The sequence below is a fragment of the Neophocaena asiaeorientalis genome, unplaced genomic scaffold (assembly GCF_003031525.2).
Source record: "Neophocaena asiaeorientalis asiaeorientalis breed wild unplaced genomic scaffold, Neophocaena_asiaeorientalis_V1.1 scaffold254, whole genome shotgun sequence".
Classification (NCBI taxonomy): domain Eukaryota; kingdom Metazoa; phylum Chordata; class Mammalia; order Artiodactyla; family Phocoenidae; genus Neophocaena; species Neophocaena asiaeorientalis.
In genome coordinates this window covers 2652970-2666359 of record NW_020174705.1, presented here as the reverse complement: position 1 = coordinate 2666359, position 13390 = coordinate 2652970, and the positions used below count along the sequence as shown (strand labels likewise).

The following is a 13390-nucleotide window of genomic DNA, read 5'->3' as shown; positions in this document are numbered from 1 at the left end:
TGCGGGCCTCTCACTGTTGTGGCCTCTTCCGTTGCGGAGCACAGGCTCCGGACGCGCAGGCTTAGCGGCCATGGCTCACGGGCCCAGCCGCTCCGCGCCGTGTGGGATCTTCCCAGACCGGGGCACGAACTCGTGTCGCCTGCATCGGCAGGCGGACTCTCAACCACTGCGCCACCGGGGAAGCCCTGGAATATTTTCAATTGCTTTTTGTTTCAACAAAAAAAGTGATACAAACCATTGTAATAAAAGGGGGGGGGGGGTTAAACAATACAGAAATACATAAAAGAGAAACTCTTCCTTCCACACTGCAGCTGCACCTCCATTAACAGTCTGACATATGACCTCCCAAATCTTGCCCTGTTCATTTACTGGAAATATATCCATAGAAACCGGGAGAAAAGTGCTTTGTGCGTGTTTTTACATAAATCAGGTCTTACCGCAATACTATTTTGTCATTTGCTTTTCTACCCAACAATGCTGCCTCAGCCGCTCTAGGAGATTCCGTGGTATGGATATACTCGTTTCTTAATGAATACCCACCCGAGTGAGGCATTCAGGTTGTTTCCAATTCTTTACTACTACACACTAAGCACTTTATTTAGTGTATTCTGAAAGGTAAGCTCTCCATGCTCATCCTCCAGTGACCGAGGAGAAGGCTCCGCTCGGACAGAGCCAGGGACTCACCAGGGTCGCTCAGTAGGACTCGGCAGTCGGGAACGCGGACCCGGCCAGAGCTCCGCGCTCGGTCCCAGCAGCCTTGCCTGAGCGGAGATGAGAGGCGGAGGGGCGGGCAGCGGGTGCGGCGCCCCAGGCTTCTCCCCTGCACCTCCCTGAGGTGCGCGCCCCCTTCGGCCTCTGCCTCGGGGCTCCGGCCCCGGCCTCCCGGAGCCCTGCGCCCGACCTCGCAGCCAGGCGGGCCGCGTCGCCTGTCCCGCCCCCCAAGACTCACACCGCCCACAGTCGCCCAGGCGTTCCCAGTTTCCGCCTCCAGGTTTCGGCGCCGGAAATTCGCGCGGGGCTCGCCGGGAAACACCACGGCGCGTGCGCCGAGACAAGCACTCCCAACTACTCTCCCCAGGAGGGCGTTCGCCTACTATACCGGCCTTCTCCCTGACGGGTGACCAATGAACGGTGAGAATTTCCAGGGATGGCCAATCAGAAGGCAGTGACGTCATGTGGTCAACACCCATGCCCCCAGGCTGAGGTCTGCCCCTAGATTCGCGCTTTCTCCCTCTCGCCTTGTCTTTCAGTTTTCTGTGTTCCTCTGACCCGTGAAGGGTGAAAAGGAAAAGCCAAGGCTGGCCTGCTGGGCAGAGATGTCTCTGGGCCCAGCTACGAGTGGATCGCCTGTTCCGCCGCAAGGGATGCTCGGGCGTGGACTCTTCCTTCCGTCCCCTGCTCTTTCCGCTACACAGTGGGTCGAGAGCTGAGGGGGCCGTGGTCCAGGAGCCGGAACTCAGCCTTAGGAGACTCGTTTATAGCTTTTTAGGGTCCCGCACCCACCCAAATAGTCTTTAGCCGCTTCTAGCAGGGCGCGGAGCTTGCTGGGAAATGCAGTCCAGTGAGGGGCCGGGAACCTCCTGCGCCGATCCTCTGTTCCCGAGGGTCGGCTAGGGTCTCTCGGCAGGATGCGGCCGTCGGGGACGCTGACCCCGACCAGCAGATTTGACTGAAGGACAGCGGGGCTCTCCAGGCTGGGGAAAATCTAAAGCAGGCGGGCCGCGTCGGGGAAGCTCTATGCATTTGGACCTGCTGCCACCCTCTTCTTACTCCCCTTGGAGATATGAGGCTCCAGATCTTTTTCTGAAATAGAAAATCCTTTCTTGTGGTGGTTGTTGTTTGATTATGCAAGCATTGCATCCTTAGTGTAGGAAAGAAAATAAAGTACGGAAAATTTTAAAGGCATCCATATCCACAAAGCTAACTTCCTCACTCAGCTCACATGGCACTCCCTCAAAGTGGTTTTTCCCTAACCCTATGTAAACAGCACCTGGCCCCCGCTGCCATGCCTCTGCCCTGCCTTATTTTTCTTCCTTTTATCACTACCTGACATATTTGTATATTTGCCCCCCACTACTCGACTATAATTTTCATGATATCAGACTGTTTTCACTGCCCTACTTCCAGAACTTAAATACTGTGCCTGGCACAGTATTTGTTGAAAAACTGATGGTTAAAATAACTGAAAGTTAAAAATATCCCTAATAAGGCCATCCAGAAATAAGCACTATTAATATTTCAGTCAAGTTCTACATCTATGATTATTTCTAAGGTAAATCTGGAATAATTCTATTTAATGAATTTTTGTTGGCTCAAGTCTATCAAAGAGGACTTCCCTGGTGGTGCAGTGGTTAAGAATCCACCTGCCAATGCAGGGAACACGGGTTCGAGCCCTGGTCCGGGAAGATCCCACATGCTGCGAAGCAACTAAGCCATTGCCCCACAACTACTGAGCCTGCGCTCTAGAGCCCGCGAGCCACAACTACTGACCCCGCGGGCCACAACTACTGAAGCCCACGCACCTACAGCCCAAGCTCCGCAACGAGAAGCCACCTCAGTGAGAAGCCTCCGCACCACAATGAAGAGCAGCCTGTGCTCGACACAGCTAGAGGAACCCCGCGCACAGCAACGAAGATCCAATGCAGCCAAAAATAAATAAATTTTTAAAAATTCATCTCAGATAACAGTAATGCCTTGTGGAGACAAAATATTTTTAAAAAAAAGTCTATCAAAATCCATCTGTCGTGCAAGGTGCATAGTATTCCAAATCATGGAAGTTCCATATTCCATTTAAAGTCCCCTACTCTTGGATATTTAGATTGTTTCAATTTTTCCATTTGTAGATGTTTACTACGTACACCTTCCTGCATTTGCTTGAACTGCTTGCTGGAAGGGATGAGCCCAGGCTGTTCTAAGAAGACCGCTGAAGTGGATGCTACTGGGCTCCCTCTCCTCCCCTTACTGGCCCCAGTGGAAAACTACACAAGGAAGAAGGAACTTGAAAGTCCCTTTTTCCAGTGTGCCCTTACGTTGTTCTTCACCCTGTACTGACAAAGATTAACAAGTTGGCTTGCAAAAGAGAAACGTCCATGGGATCCTGCTCCATTACCACAAAGCAGGACAAAAGGGTGTACTGGGGGTTTGAGGGACAATAAATTAATAACTAGCACACCTACCATATATTCTATTGGGCATTGCTGATGGATGATAATTTGTATATAGTTATATTGAAATTGACCACCTTATTGTACTTTCCTTCTGATAGTTTATTTTTCTATGATGTAAAAAGGGAAAATTGTCTTTCCAGAAAATTTATATTCATTTCCAGAATTTATACTCATTATTTTCTTAGTCTTATAGCATTGTCTAGAACTCCCTAAGTATCTTGGGACTTCCCTGGTGGCATATGAGACAGAGCTATAGGCTGTCACTCGAATTCCAAGGCCTTTAATTTGCAGTGAGCATGCCTCCTCCTCAACCGAGCTCCTCCCGTGTTGCCGCGCCCCATCCCCATGCCAGCACCTCCCCAACTCCCTTCCTGGGCCTCCCAGGTCACACCCCCGCAGCAGCTGCCCCCGCTACAATCCCCCTCCTTCCCTGTCTCCAGGCCAGCCCCTGTCTCTCAGCCTCCTAGGTGGGGGCTGGAGGGGGTGCCGCCAGAGCCCCGGCTGCCCCCAGCATCAGCATGGCCAGGGCCTTGGGCCCCGCCGTGTGGATCTTCTCGTGCCGGTGCAGGTTGGAGCGCCGGCTGAAGCTCTTGCCGCACAGGGGGCAGGAGTAGGGCCGGACACCACGGTGGGTGCGCTGGTGGGCAGTGAGGTGTGAGCTGTGGCTGAAGCTCTTGCCGCAGTCGAGGCAGTGGTAGGGCTTCTCGCCGGTGTGCGTGCGGTTGTGGGCGATGAGGTTGGAGCGCTGGCTGAAGCACTTGCCGCACTCAGGGCACGGGTAGGGTTTGACCCCGGTGTGGGTGCGCTGGTGGGTGACCAGGGCTGAGCTCTGCGTGAAACACTTGCCGCAGATGGGGCATTTGTGTGGCTTGGCGCCCGTGTGGGTGCCCTGGTGGGTGACCAAGTCCGAGCGGCGGGTGAAGCGCTTGGCGCAGCGGTCGCACACGTAGGGCTTCTCACCCGTGTGGATGCGCTGGTGCTGGATCAGCGTCGAGTGGTGGCTAAAGCTTTTCCAGCAGGACGGGCAGGTGTAGGGCTTCTCGCCGGTGTGGATGATCTGGTGCTGGATGAGGTGTGAGCTGCGGCCGAAGCGCTTGCCGCAGTCCGTGCACGCGTAGGGCTTCTCGCCCGTGTGCGTGCGCCGGTGCGTCACCAAGTGCGAGTGCCAGCTGAAGGCCTTGCCGCACTGCTCGCACTTGTAGGTCTTCTTGCCGGCGTCGCCGTCAGGGGCCAGGCCCTCCTCGCTGCTCTCAGGGGCGGTCGTCTCCCCCTCTCCGGGTTGCTCTGGGAAGCGGCCCTCCTGGGCTTTCGGGATGCCGATGTCAGGCGGGGCTGGTTCTGACTGTGCCTCCACCGTGGGACCCGGCTGCACATCGTCCTTGGCTGGCCCTGAGCTCTGGCCACCGGCTGCTCGCTGCCCACACCGTGAGGCGTCCCCCTGGGCTCTCCCCACCCTGCTTTTGAAGGACTTCATATCCCCAAGGGCTCCCAGGGATGGGGCTAGCTCCTCCTTGCCCACCTCCACGGCTCCTGGATAAAGAGGGATTCCAGCAAGGCAGAGGCTTTCATGAGGGCCCCGGGGGAATTGTGGAGCTAGAAATTAGGGCAAGGACCTGCTGGGAACCCTGGAAGCAAAAGCCACCCTCCACACAGGAGGGAGGGCTGGTGGCCCTGCCCCAGGAGGGGCTGTGTGTCTGCACCCCACAGAAAACAGCCCGCACTGACACGGGGCACCTGGGAGTGACAGCCACGACCCTACTGCCCCGCCCACCTGTCACCGCTGCACGCACCTCTCTTCTCCTCCTCCTCATCTCCCATCTGCTGGCAGGATCCCGAGGCCTCGCCCTTGCCCTGCACTTGAGAGGCCCAGAAAGGCCTGCTGAAGGGAAACCCTGCTTGGGAAGAGATGCTGTGCTCAGTCAGGGCCTTTCGGGCTGCACAGCAAGGAGAAACCACCCCCCACCTCCCCGGAGAAATGATGGAGCAAAAGAAGAGGGGATGCAGCTCTGCACGGGGCAAAACCAAGCGAGCTCAACAGTCACTGGGGGCAGATGGCCACGCCCTCTCAGGATGCACACTCCGGGGCAACCTCCAGGCACACTCTTCTCAGGGCTGGGCCAGGTCAGCTGCTGGCCACCTCTATGTCACACTGTCCCCAGCAGTGAGTCCAGCAATGTCAGAAACCAGATGCAGTCTTCCTATCCTGCACCTGCACCTTCCCAGGATCACAGGCAAAAAGGGCTCCTGGGGGAGGGGCAGTGGGCAAAGAGAGGCCAAGTGGGAGGGCCTGCGATAAGAGGGCCAGGGACACTGACCACCCAGAAGTCAAGGACCAAAGGCCCATTTGCCAAGTTCCCCAGGGTGAGGGCCTGGGAATTCTGGTCAAGTCAGGAAGAGAGCAGAGGGGCCCTGGCCTCCATGCCCTGATCCAAGCCCCATGGGGGGGAAGGAATGTTTGGACCAACTGGGTGGTTTAGGGCATTTGTGAGGCCTGCCATGGGGCTGTGGAGTGGATGCTGGTTCCCTCTGATCTCCCAAGACTTGCCTGGACCTGCTGGCCTGGGCCCCAGAGAGTGCTAACAATGGGTGGTGAGCAAACCAGAGATAATTAAAGGTGTGAGCACAGCAGCTGCTGTGATCCGGGGGTCCACCAGGGACAACAGGGGTCTTGGCCCGCCATCAAAGTCAGAGGGTGGAATTACCAAGACCCTGGCTCCACCTGGACTAGCAGGTGTGTAACAGATGTGCACTGACAGACAAACAGACTGAATGACCGAATGAATGACAATGAATAAATGAATGCTGATTTTTCCATAAGCCCTCATAAAAGTCTGCCATGAAAACTAGAGCCTGAAACTGAGGAATCAAAGCCCTGGGACTTTACTGCTTACCATGAGAAAAACCAAGGGAGCCAAGGCCCCTCTGAGAAGAGGACACAGCCCTGGGGTGGATGTGACAGCTCAGAGTCAAAGGCCTGGAGGGATTAGCTGGCACTGTTCCCCATCCCCTGGGCTAGCAGCCCGGCCCAGAGCCAGGCTTTCTGGTCAGATACCTCTGAAGCTGGGCTTGGAAGTGGGGGAACTACTGGAATAAGCTAGGGAAGAACTGGAGAGAAGCACAGTCTCTAGGTCAGCACTGTCCAGCACAGCAGCCGCTAGCCACATGTGGTTATTTCAATTCAAATCTGAGCTGATTAAAATGAGATAAAACAAAAAACTCAGTTGCCCTAGCTGCATTTCTAGGGGTCAATAGCCACATATGGCTCATGGCTACCATATCAGCACCGACCAGAACACATCCATCACTAGGAAGCTTCTATAGTACAGTGATGTCTGGATGAATCACAAGAGGGGGTTCAAGCCCTGGAAAGGGAGGAGGAGGTGATGGCAGATAGGCCCCACCGCTGACTTCCCAGGGCCTCAGGAAGCAGCACCCCAGCACGAGTGAGCCCTTACCCAAGGACAGCCCGTTCCTCTTCTGCAGGATATCCCTGTAGAAGCTCTGCTGTGTGTGGTCCAGCCGCCCCCACTCCTCCCGGGAGAGGTACACAGCCACATCCTCAAAGGTCACTGGCATCTGAAACAACATGAAATGCCCACTCTCCAGGACATGCCAGGACGTGGTGGAGGGGCATCGTGGTGCCAGGACAAGGGCAAGACCCCGGCTCCCATCCTGCTGACTCAAGTGAGGCTGGCCCTCGGGTGTGATGAAGCAGGACAGTTGCCCAAGGAAGGCTTTTGGGGGCAAGAACAAAGCGCTTGTGTACAGCAGAAGACAAGAGACAAAAACAAGGATCCTTCTTTTCAGCACCACTGCCAAAGCTCAGGATCTCCAGTCCCCACCCTCAGGTCCAGCGCTCAGATCCAGAGGATGGTTCAGAGACGCTGTCCCTCCACGTCCTTCGGCTCCAGCTATGGATGGGGACACTCACCTGGGACCAGGCAGTGAGGAGCGCCGCGGCCATCCGCCGGTCTCTGGTCCTCCCCTCGTGAGAGAGCACAGGGATCTGGGGGGAGGGGAGGGCTGAGAGAGGAAAGAGGTCCTCAGCGCGGCCACCTCATCCCGCTTGGCCCTCCCACTCCCTGCAGTGAGCTCATGCCAGGCCCACCAGGGAAACCCACAGTGCCTCCAACTCCACCCCCGACCTGATCCAAGAAGAGGGTCAGTGGGCTCTGAGGGTGAGCAGGGGCGGCCTCCAAGGGGCAGGTGGGGCAGACATCAGGGTCTCCCCACCCGGGCTGAGCGTCCACCTGGGAAAGTGCCTCTCTCCACATCCCTCTCCTCACCTCCGCCAGGCAGGAAATGTGCTTTCTCCTTAGAGCCCTGGCTTAGGGGCACCCAGCCCCGTACTCCTTGAGCTCTGGCCTCCTGTGATGCCCCCTCAGGGTGCGGCTCTTCCGGCTCCATCTTGATGTGGGGTGACTCCTGAGCGGCTCCCAACGGCACCGTCCCCTCCGACTCGGAAAGCATTTCTTGACAAGAATGCCCATGACGTGGAGTCTAGAAATAACAGCCCCATCAGCACTGGGACAGAGAATGGGAAACACAGCAGAACTCCACACTCGGGGACCTGCAGAAGCAGACACTGAGGGTGGCAGAACGCACACCCAGATGCAAGGCTGGCCCTGCTTCCGTCTCCGTCCCTGAGACCTGCATATCCGTGGTTCACCCCTGTGAGGCAGGACAGTGAGGGAAGGAGGGGAGGTTCATCGAGGCCCTGCTGGGTGCCCACAGGACAGATGCCTCTTCCCAATTTGAGCCTCCCACCTCCCACAGGAGTGTGGATTGTTATTCTTTTAATATATGAGGAAACCGAATGTAGTTGGCTGGGTTGAATAGTGTACCCTCAAAATTCATGTCTACTTGGAACCTCAGAATGTGACCTTATTTGGAAAAAAGGTCTTTGCAGATGTAGTTATGGATCTTGAGATGAAATAATCCTGGATTCAGGTTGGGCCCTGAATCCAATGACTGGTGTCCGTAGGAGAGGACACAGGGGCTTCCCTGGCAGTCCAGTGGTTAGGACTCCCGCTTTCACTGCCGAGGGCCCAGGTTCTATCCCTGGTCAGGGAACTAGGATCCCACAAGCCATGCGGCAGCCAAAAAAAAAAGAGGAGAGGACACAGAAACAGAGGAGAAGCCATGTGAAGATGGAAGCAGAGGTTGGAGTGATGCTGTCACAAACCAAGGGACACCTGGAGCCACCAAAAGCTGAGAGACAGGAAGGATCCTCCCCTAGAGCCTTGGGAGGGGGCCCTGCTGACCCCTTGATTTTGGGGTTCTGGCCTCCAAAGTGTGAGAGAATAAATGCCGGTTGTTTTAAGCCACCCAGTTTGTGGTCCTTTGTTACAGCAGACACAGAAAACTCACACCTCCAGGCTCTGAGATCAGACAATGCCCCAAGGTCACACAGAGCTTGGAGTGACTCGGCCAGGACTTGAACTCAGTGTATCGGACTCACAAGTCACCCCCAGGGCCATAACTTCTTGAAAGTGACAGGAAGACATGTGGCCTTGGGCCATTTCAGTCCTAACTCAATTGGTCAGAGCTGTTGGCAGTTTCTGATTTGGAAAAAATAAGTCCAAGCATACCTCTAACTGTGCTGAGGCCTTGCACCCACCTAAGTCTGATGGAAGGGAAACTCCTCTCAGGCTCACCCCCTTTAGCACTGTTCCCCACAATGGTACTGCCAGGATCCTCCCTCCCCTCTTCATAGCAGCCTCTGCCCCAGCCCTCTGGGAGGTGAGGAGCAAGCTTTTGAGTCAGGCTACCGGGGCTGGAATCCAGAACCACCGCTTACCAGCCTTTCAGTCCTGAGCAGAGCAGAGCACTGGGAAAGTCACTTCCCTTGCACTGGGAGGCCCTGGTGAGGCCTCATCATCACCACCCATAGCACTGGGCACCAGCCAGCCTTCTGCTGGGAACTCAAGCCTATCCCTCCACCTCCCCACCCACCTCAGTATATAAGACTCTCAGGCCAGGAGTCAAAGTTCCTGGGAGCCACACAGGCCAGGCGGCCTCCGAGACTCAGCTGCTCTGCCTCCACACAGATAACACATGAGAAAGAGCTCTCCACTCCACAAAGTTCTGGATAAACAAAGAGCAGTGCTGGTAATTATTATTATTACTCTACTGTGTGCGCTGACAGAATCCAACATCAGCACAGAATGTTGTGGACATATGAGGCCCACTGGGAGTTACAAAGGCATTATGGAAGGGAAACTGAACTGCAGTAAAAATTCTTTGTGCTTCTATGGTATGAAAACAGAACTGACACTTGATTTGTACTTGAACTTACAGCCACTGGAAACCGTAGCTGAGGATTTCCAGGTTTCTCTGACCTAGGTTCTAGTTGCTGTGGGTGGTGTTGTTTTATATGTTACAATAATGAGCACCGGGCTTCCCTGGTGGCGCAGTGGTTGAGAGTCTGCCTGCCGATGCAGGGGACAGGGGTTCGTGCCCCAGTCCGGGAAGATCCCACATGCCGTGGAGTGGCTGGGCCCCTGAGCCATGGCCATTGAGCCTGCGCGTCCGGAGCCTGTGCTCCGCAACGGGAGAGGCCACAACAGTGAGAGGCCCGCGTACCGCAAAAAAAAAAAAAAAAAAAATAATGAGCACCTACAGGCTGATGAGCTGCTCACAGAGGCCTCTCATGCCTATTATCTTCTCTGAGCCTCCCAATCACCTGGCAAGACAGGTGGGAATGGCAGGCACATGATCCGCATTTTATAGATGACACACCTGGTTCCCAGAGGCCAAGGGACCTGCCCAAGGTCGCACATCCCGCTGCAGCTGACTCATGTTCCCCCAGTCCCAAGCTTGGTGACCCTGGTCTCCCCGCAAGTCGTAACTACACACACACAGGCAACAGGTACAGGAAGGGTTATGTGTTCAGACCCAGAAAGAGAGGCGGTGCGGGCCCAGGCAGAGGGGAGCAGAGGGTAGACTGAGGCTTGCCCATATGCTCTGAGCACTGTTCAGAGAGCAAACCCCACCCACAGGACCCCTGTGCAGCCCCCTTACTATCTTGTGTAGCCTTTGGTCTGCTGACTACCGAATTCACAAGGCAAAGCAAAGCAGTCCCATAGAAGTCGATTCCCAGGTGGAAGGTATTTCCCATCATACCACCTTCTCTTCAACATCCCCCCACCGCATCTACCAGCCCTGCTCCCACGGTGAGTCTAACTCCTCCATTGGTCCAAATGCCCTGCCTTGAAAATCCCCTTCCACTCCAGTTCCTTCCAGTGCATGCCTCCCTCACCCAGCACCCCATCCATACCTCTTGGGCTCTCTCCTTGTCCTGGGTAGCACGGATGCCTCCACCATCCGCAGACATTTTCTGTCTCAGAGCTACAAAGCTCAGCCGAGTTGTTTCTTGGTCTTGTTGGCCAAGTCCCCTCCAGCTTCTGGCCAGGAGCCTAGAGGAGCAGAAGGAAATCAGCCAGTGTCTCCTGGACATCCCTGAAGCCCCCCAAATTCCCATGCCAGACCAGATCCATCCCTGGTCCCAATCAGAAATAAAACCTCCGAGACGCGCTCCAACGGTCTCACTATGCTGTTTTTTGGTCCCTCTCTTTGACAGAATGCTATTTTGTATTATCCCGTTTATCGTTGAAGCAAGAATCTCACAGCAACTGGGTTAAGGAAAACCGGGGTGACTTGAAATCTGAATCTCCTGTCATCAGGAGCCGAAAGGTCTGCAGAGATCCTGCGAAACAGGTGCTGAGTGGGGCCCCACCCACCACAGCCAGCTCCGCGGAGGAATACAGGCCCCGCCGCCTCCCGGGTCCAGGACACACACACACACACACACCCTGCGCTCGACCTGACTCGGTCCCGCCTGGGATCCAGAAATTGAGCTGCCCGCTCTCAGCAGCCCTCCCTGCGGCTGCAACCACCCGCCCGGGCCGGGTGTCCATCCTGCTCACGGTGCCGCACAGATGATGTCCTTCCTCTTTCCGAACCCAGGTCCAGGCCTCCTCTCCCTGCCAGCCCGTAGCCTTCCACCTTTGACCCCGTCCCCTCCTGCCAGCTGGCCACCCGCGCGGGTCTCGGGATCCAGGAGCCCTCCCAGCCCCCCTCTCACCGAGGTGGAGGCGGAGGGGTCACCTCGGGCGGCGGAGCCCCCTCCCCCGGGGAAGGGAGTCTCCGCAGCCTACACCGGGCGCGGGGAGCCGGGTGGAGACTGGGATTAGGGACAACAGGAAGTCCCTCCCAGATCCCGTTCCCCACGCAACTGCAGCCCTACAGCGTTCCCAGCTTGGAGGGTTCCGGGTCTGGGGTCCCGAGGCCGGCTGCACCTGCTCTCGGCCGGGAGGTGACTCCCAGATCCGCGTTGCCGGCTCACGATCGCTTTACCTGGCACGTACTCGTGACACCAGCCAAGCAGGAGCGCCAAAGTGGGAAAATATATTTTGTGTAAGGATTTTGATATTTGACGTTTCAAATTGCAGCTGTCGTTACAGGACGAAGGACACTTTGCCGAGTGGAGGGACATGGTGGTCCTTTTCAGTACACAGAGTTTCTGAAAGTCTTATGGGTGTCTCCGTGGAGACGTCCCTGGATTTCATTTAAGGCTCCCAGACCAGTCAGCAGCTCCTCTGGGTTCCCGCCAAGACTGGCATGGAGTTCTCTCTCCCTAAGAGCAAACTTAGGAAACGAAGAGACCTGGGAACTCCTCAGTACCCACCCCTACACCTATGTCTCACACTTTGGAAAGATGTGGCATCAATCTGATTTTTCCAGACGCTGCCCTCCCGGCGCCCCCGACCAGCTCCCTCTCAAGGCTAGGGATAGAGGTGACAAAGGGGTCTGACCCAGCCATGCATGGGGTCCCAAACCCTCAGACATCCCTGGTGGCTTCATAGTCCACCTCTCAGCTTCTGTCTTCCCTTCAGACTCTGAGAACTAAGGCTCCCAAAACGGGAGAACAGAGACTGTGCTTCACTCCCTGGGGCAAGGCACCCATTTCTCCTTAACAGGGCACAGGAGATGAGTGTCAGGAAAGGGGTGAAGGCCAGCCCTGTAGTCAGATTCCAGGAAGATTCCTGCTGGAAACGTTCCCAGGCCCCCTGCCTTCGGCCCATCAGAGTCCTCTGAGATGCATCCACTTCACTCAGGAAGACAGGCACCACTGGCCCTTGTACCACCCCATCGGTGTGCTGTGTGCACTCACAAGGGTTCAATTTTTTTTAAACTTAGTTCCCAACGCTTAAAAAATTAGGAGGGTTCCAGGACTTCCCTGGTGGCGCAGTGGTTAAGAATTCGCCTGCCAATGCAGGGGACATGGGTTCAGAGCCCTGGCCTGGGAAGATCCCACATGCCGCGGAGCAACTAAGCCCGTGTGCCACAACTACTGAGCCTGCGCTTTAGAGCCCATGAGCCACAACTACTGAGCCAGTGTACCACAACTACTGAAGCCCGCCCACCTACAGTCTGTGCTCCACAACAAAGAGAAGCCACTGCAGTGAGAAGTCAGAGCACCACAATGAAGGGTAGCCCCCACTCACCACAACTAGGGAAAGTCTGCGCGCAGCAACAAAGACCCAACGCAGCCATAAATAAATAAATTTATAAAAAAATAAAAGTGAGGAGAGTTCCCATAAAATTGATTTTCTTGAGAAACCAGAACCACCAGAACAACCCTGGACCCATATTCCTCCCATTCCGGGCCTGATCTCAGGGTGCTACCTTTGGTTCTCCACTTGGCCCTTGCAGCATTTTGAGTTTGCAACTCTGCTTTTGGAGTTCAACTTGTTTTAGGAGTCCTAGAATTCTTATTGATTCTACTATCACTTTGATGAAAGAAAAATTACCCCCAGGGTTTGGCTCTAGTCAGTATTTCCAGGTGTTTTAATCCTCAAAGTAAAGAGAGATGAACAAAATTGTATCAAAAGTCAATACTGTTTTTAAAACAGAGAGAATTATAAAATGAGAAAAAGCCACAGGGGGCCCTGGAAAAGATGAAATGCGCAGTCTGGGAGCCAGACTGTGTTAAGCCAGTGTCCAGAGTAAAGGAACTCAACCTGAGGTGGACCATCTCACACATGGCAGTCCCAGGAGTGCACCAAGTCCAGAAAGAATGGGTGTGTCTTGATTCCTGGGCAAACGTTTCTCTACCAGACAAAAGGGGCTACAGTTCAGGGATACTGAGGAAGCCCAGAGGTTTGGATCCCACCATGGGATCACCTAAGTTAGACCAAAAGAAGTCTCAACATTTATTT

At 55.2% G+C, this 13390-nt stretch overlaps 2 protein-coding genes across 9 annotated transcripts in view; both read right to left on the bottom strand.

The window, feature by feature from the left end:
• ZNF213 (zinc finger protein 213) overlaps positions 1-998 on the bottom strand; it is a 6370-nt gene extending 5372 nt beyond the window's left edge. Inside the window, exon 1 of the mRNA XM_024759548.1 lies at positions 685-998. The gene's annotated coding sequence lies outside the window, so the exon portion shown is untranslated. The remainder of the gene's footprint in view (positions 1-684) is intronic.
• Positions 999-3467: 2469 nt separating this feature from the next.
• The window catches only part of ZNF205 (zinc finger protein 205), an 11533-nt gene continuing 1610 nt past the window's right edge, over positions 3468-13390 (bottom strand). For 2 of the 8 annotated variants that reach the window (XM_024759541.1, XM_024759539.1), the window contains exons 3-8: positions 10447-10585; positions 7454-7667; positions 7099-7190; positions 6623-6743; positions 4958-5062; positions 3468-4697 (exon numbers count right to left, since the gene is read on the bottom strand). In XM_024759541.1, the coding sequence (XP_024615309.1) occupies positions 3631-4697; positions 4958-5062; positions 6623-6743; positions 7099-7190; positions 7454-7667; positions 10447-10503 (1656 nt within the window). In that variant the 5' untranslated portion in view covers positions 10504-10585 and the 3' untranslated portion in view covers positions 3468-3630. The other 6 variants (XM_024759540.1, XM_024759543.1, XM_024759542.1 and 3 more) reach the window with 6 other exon arrangements.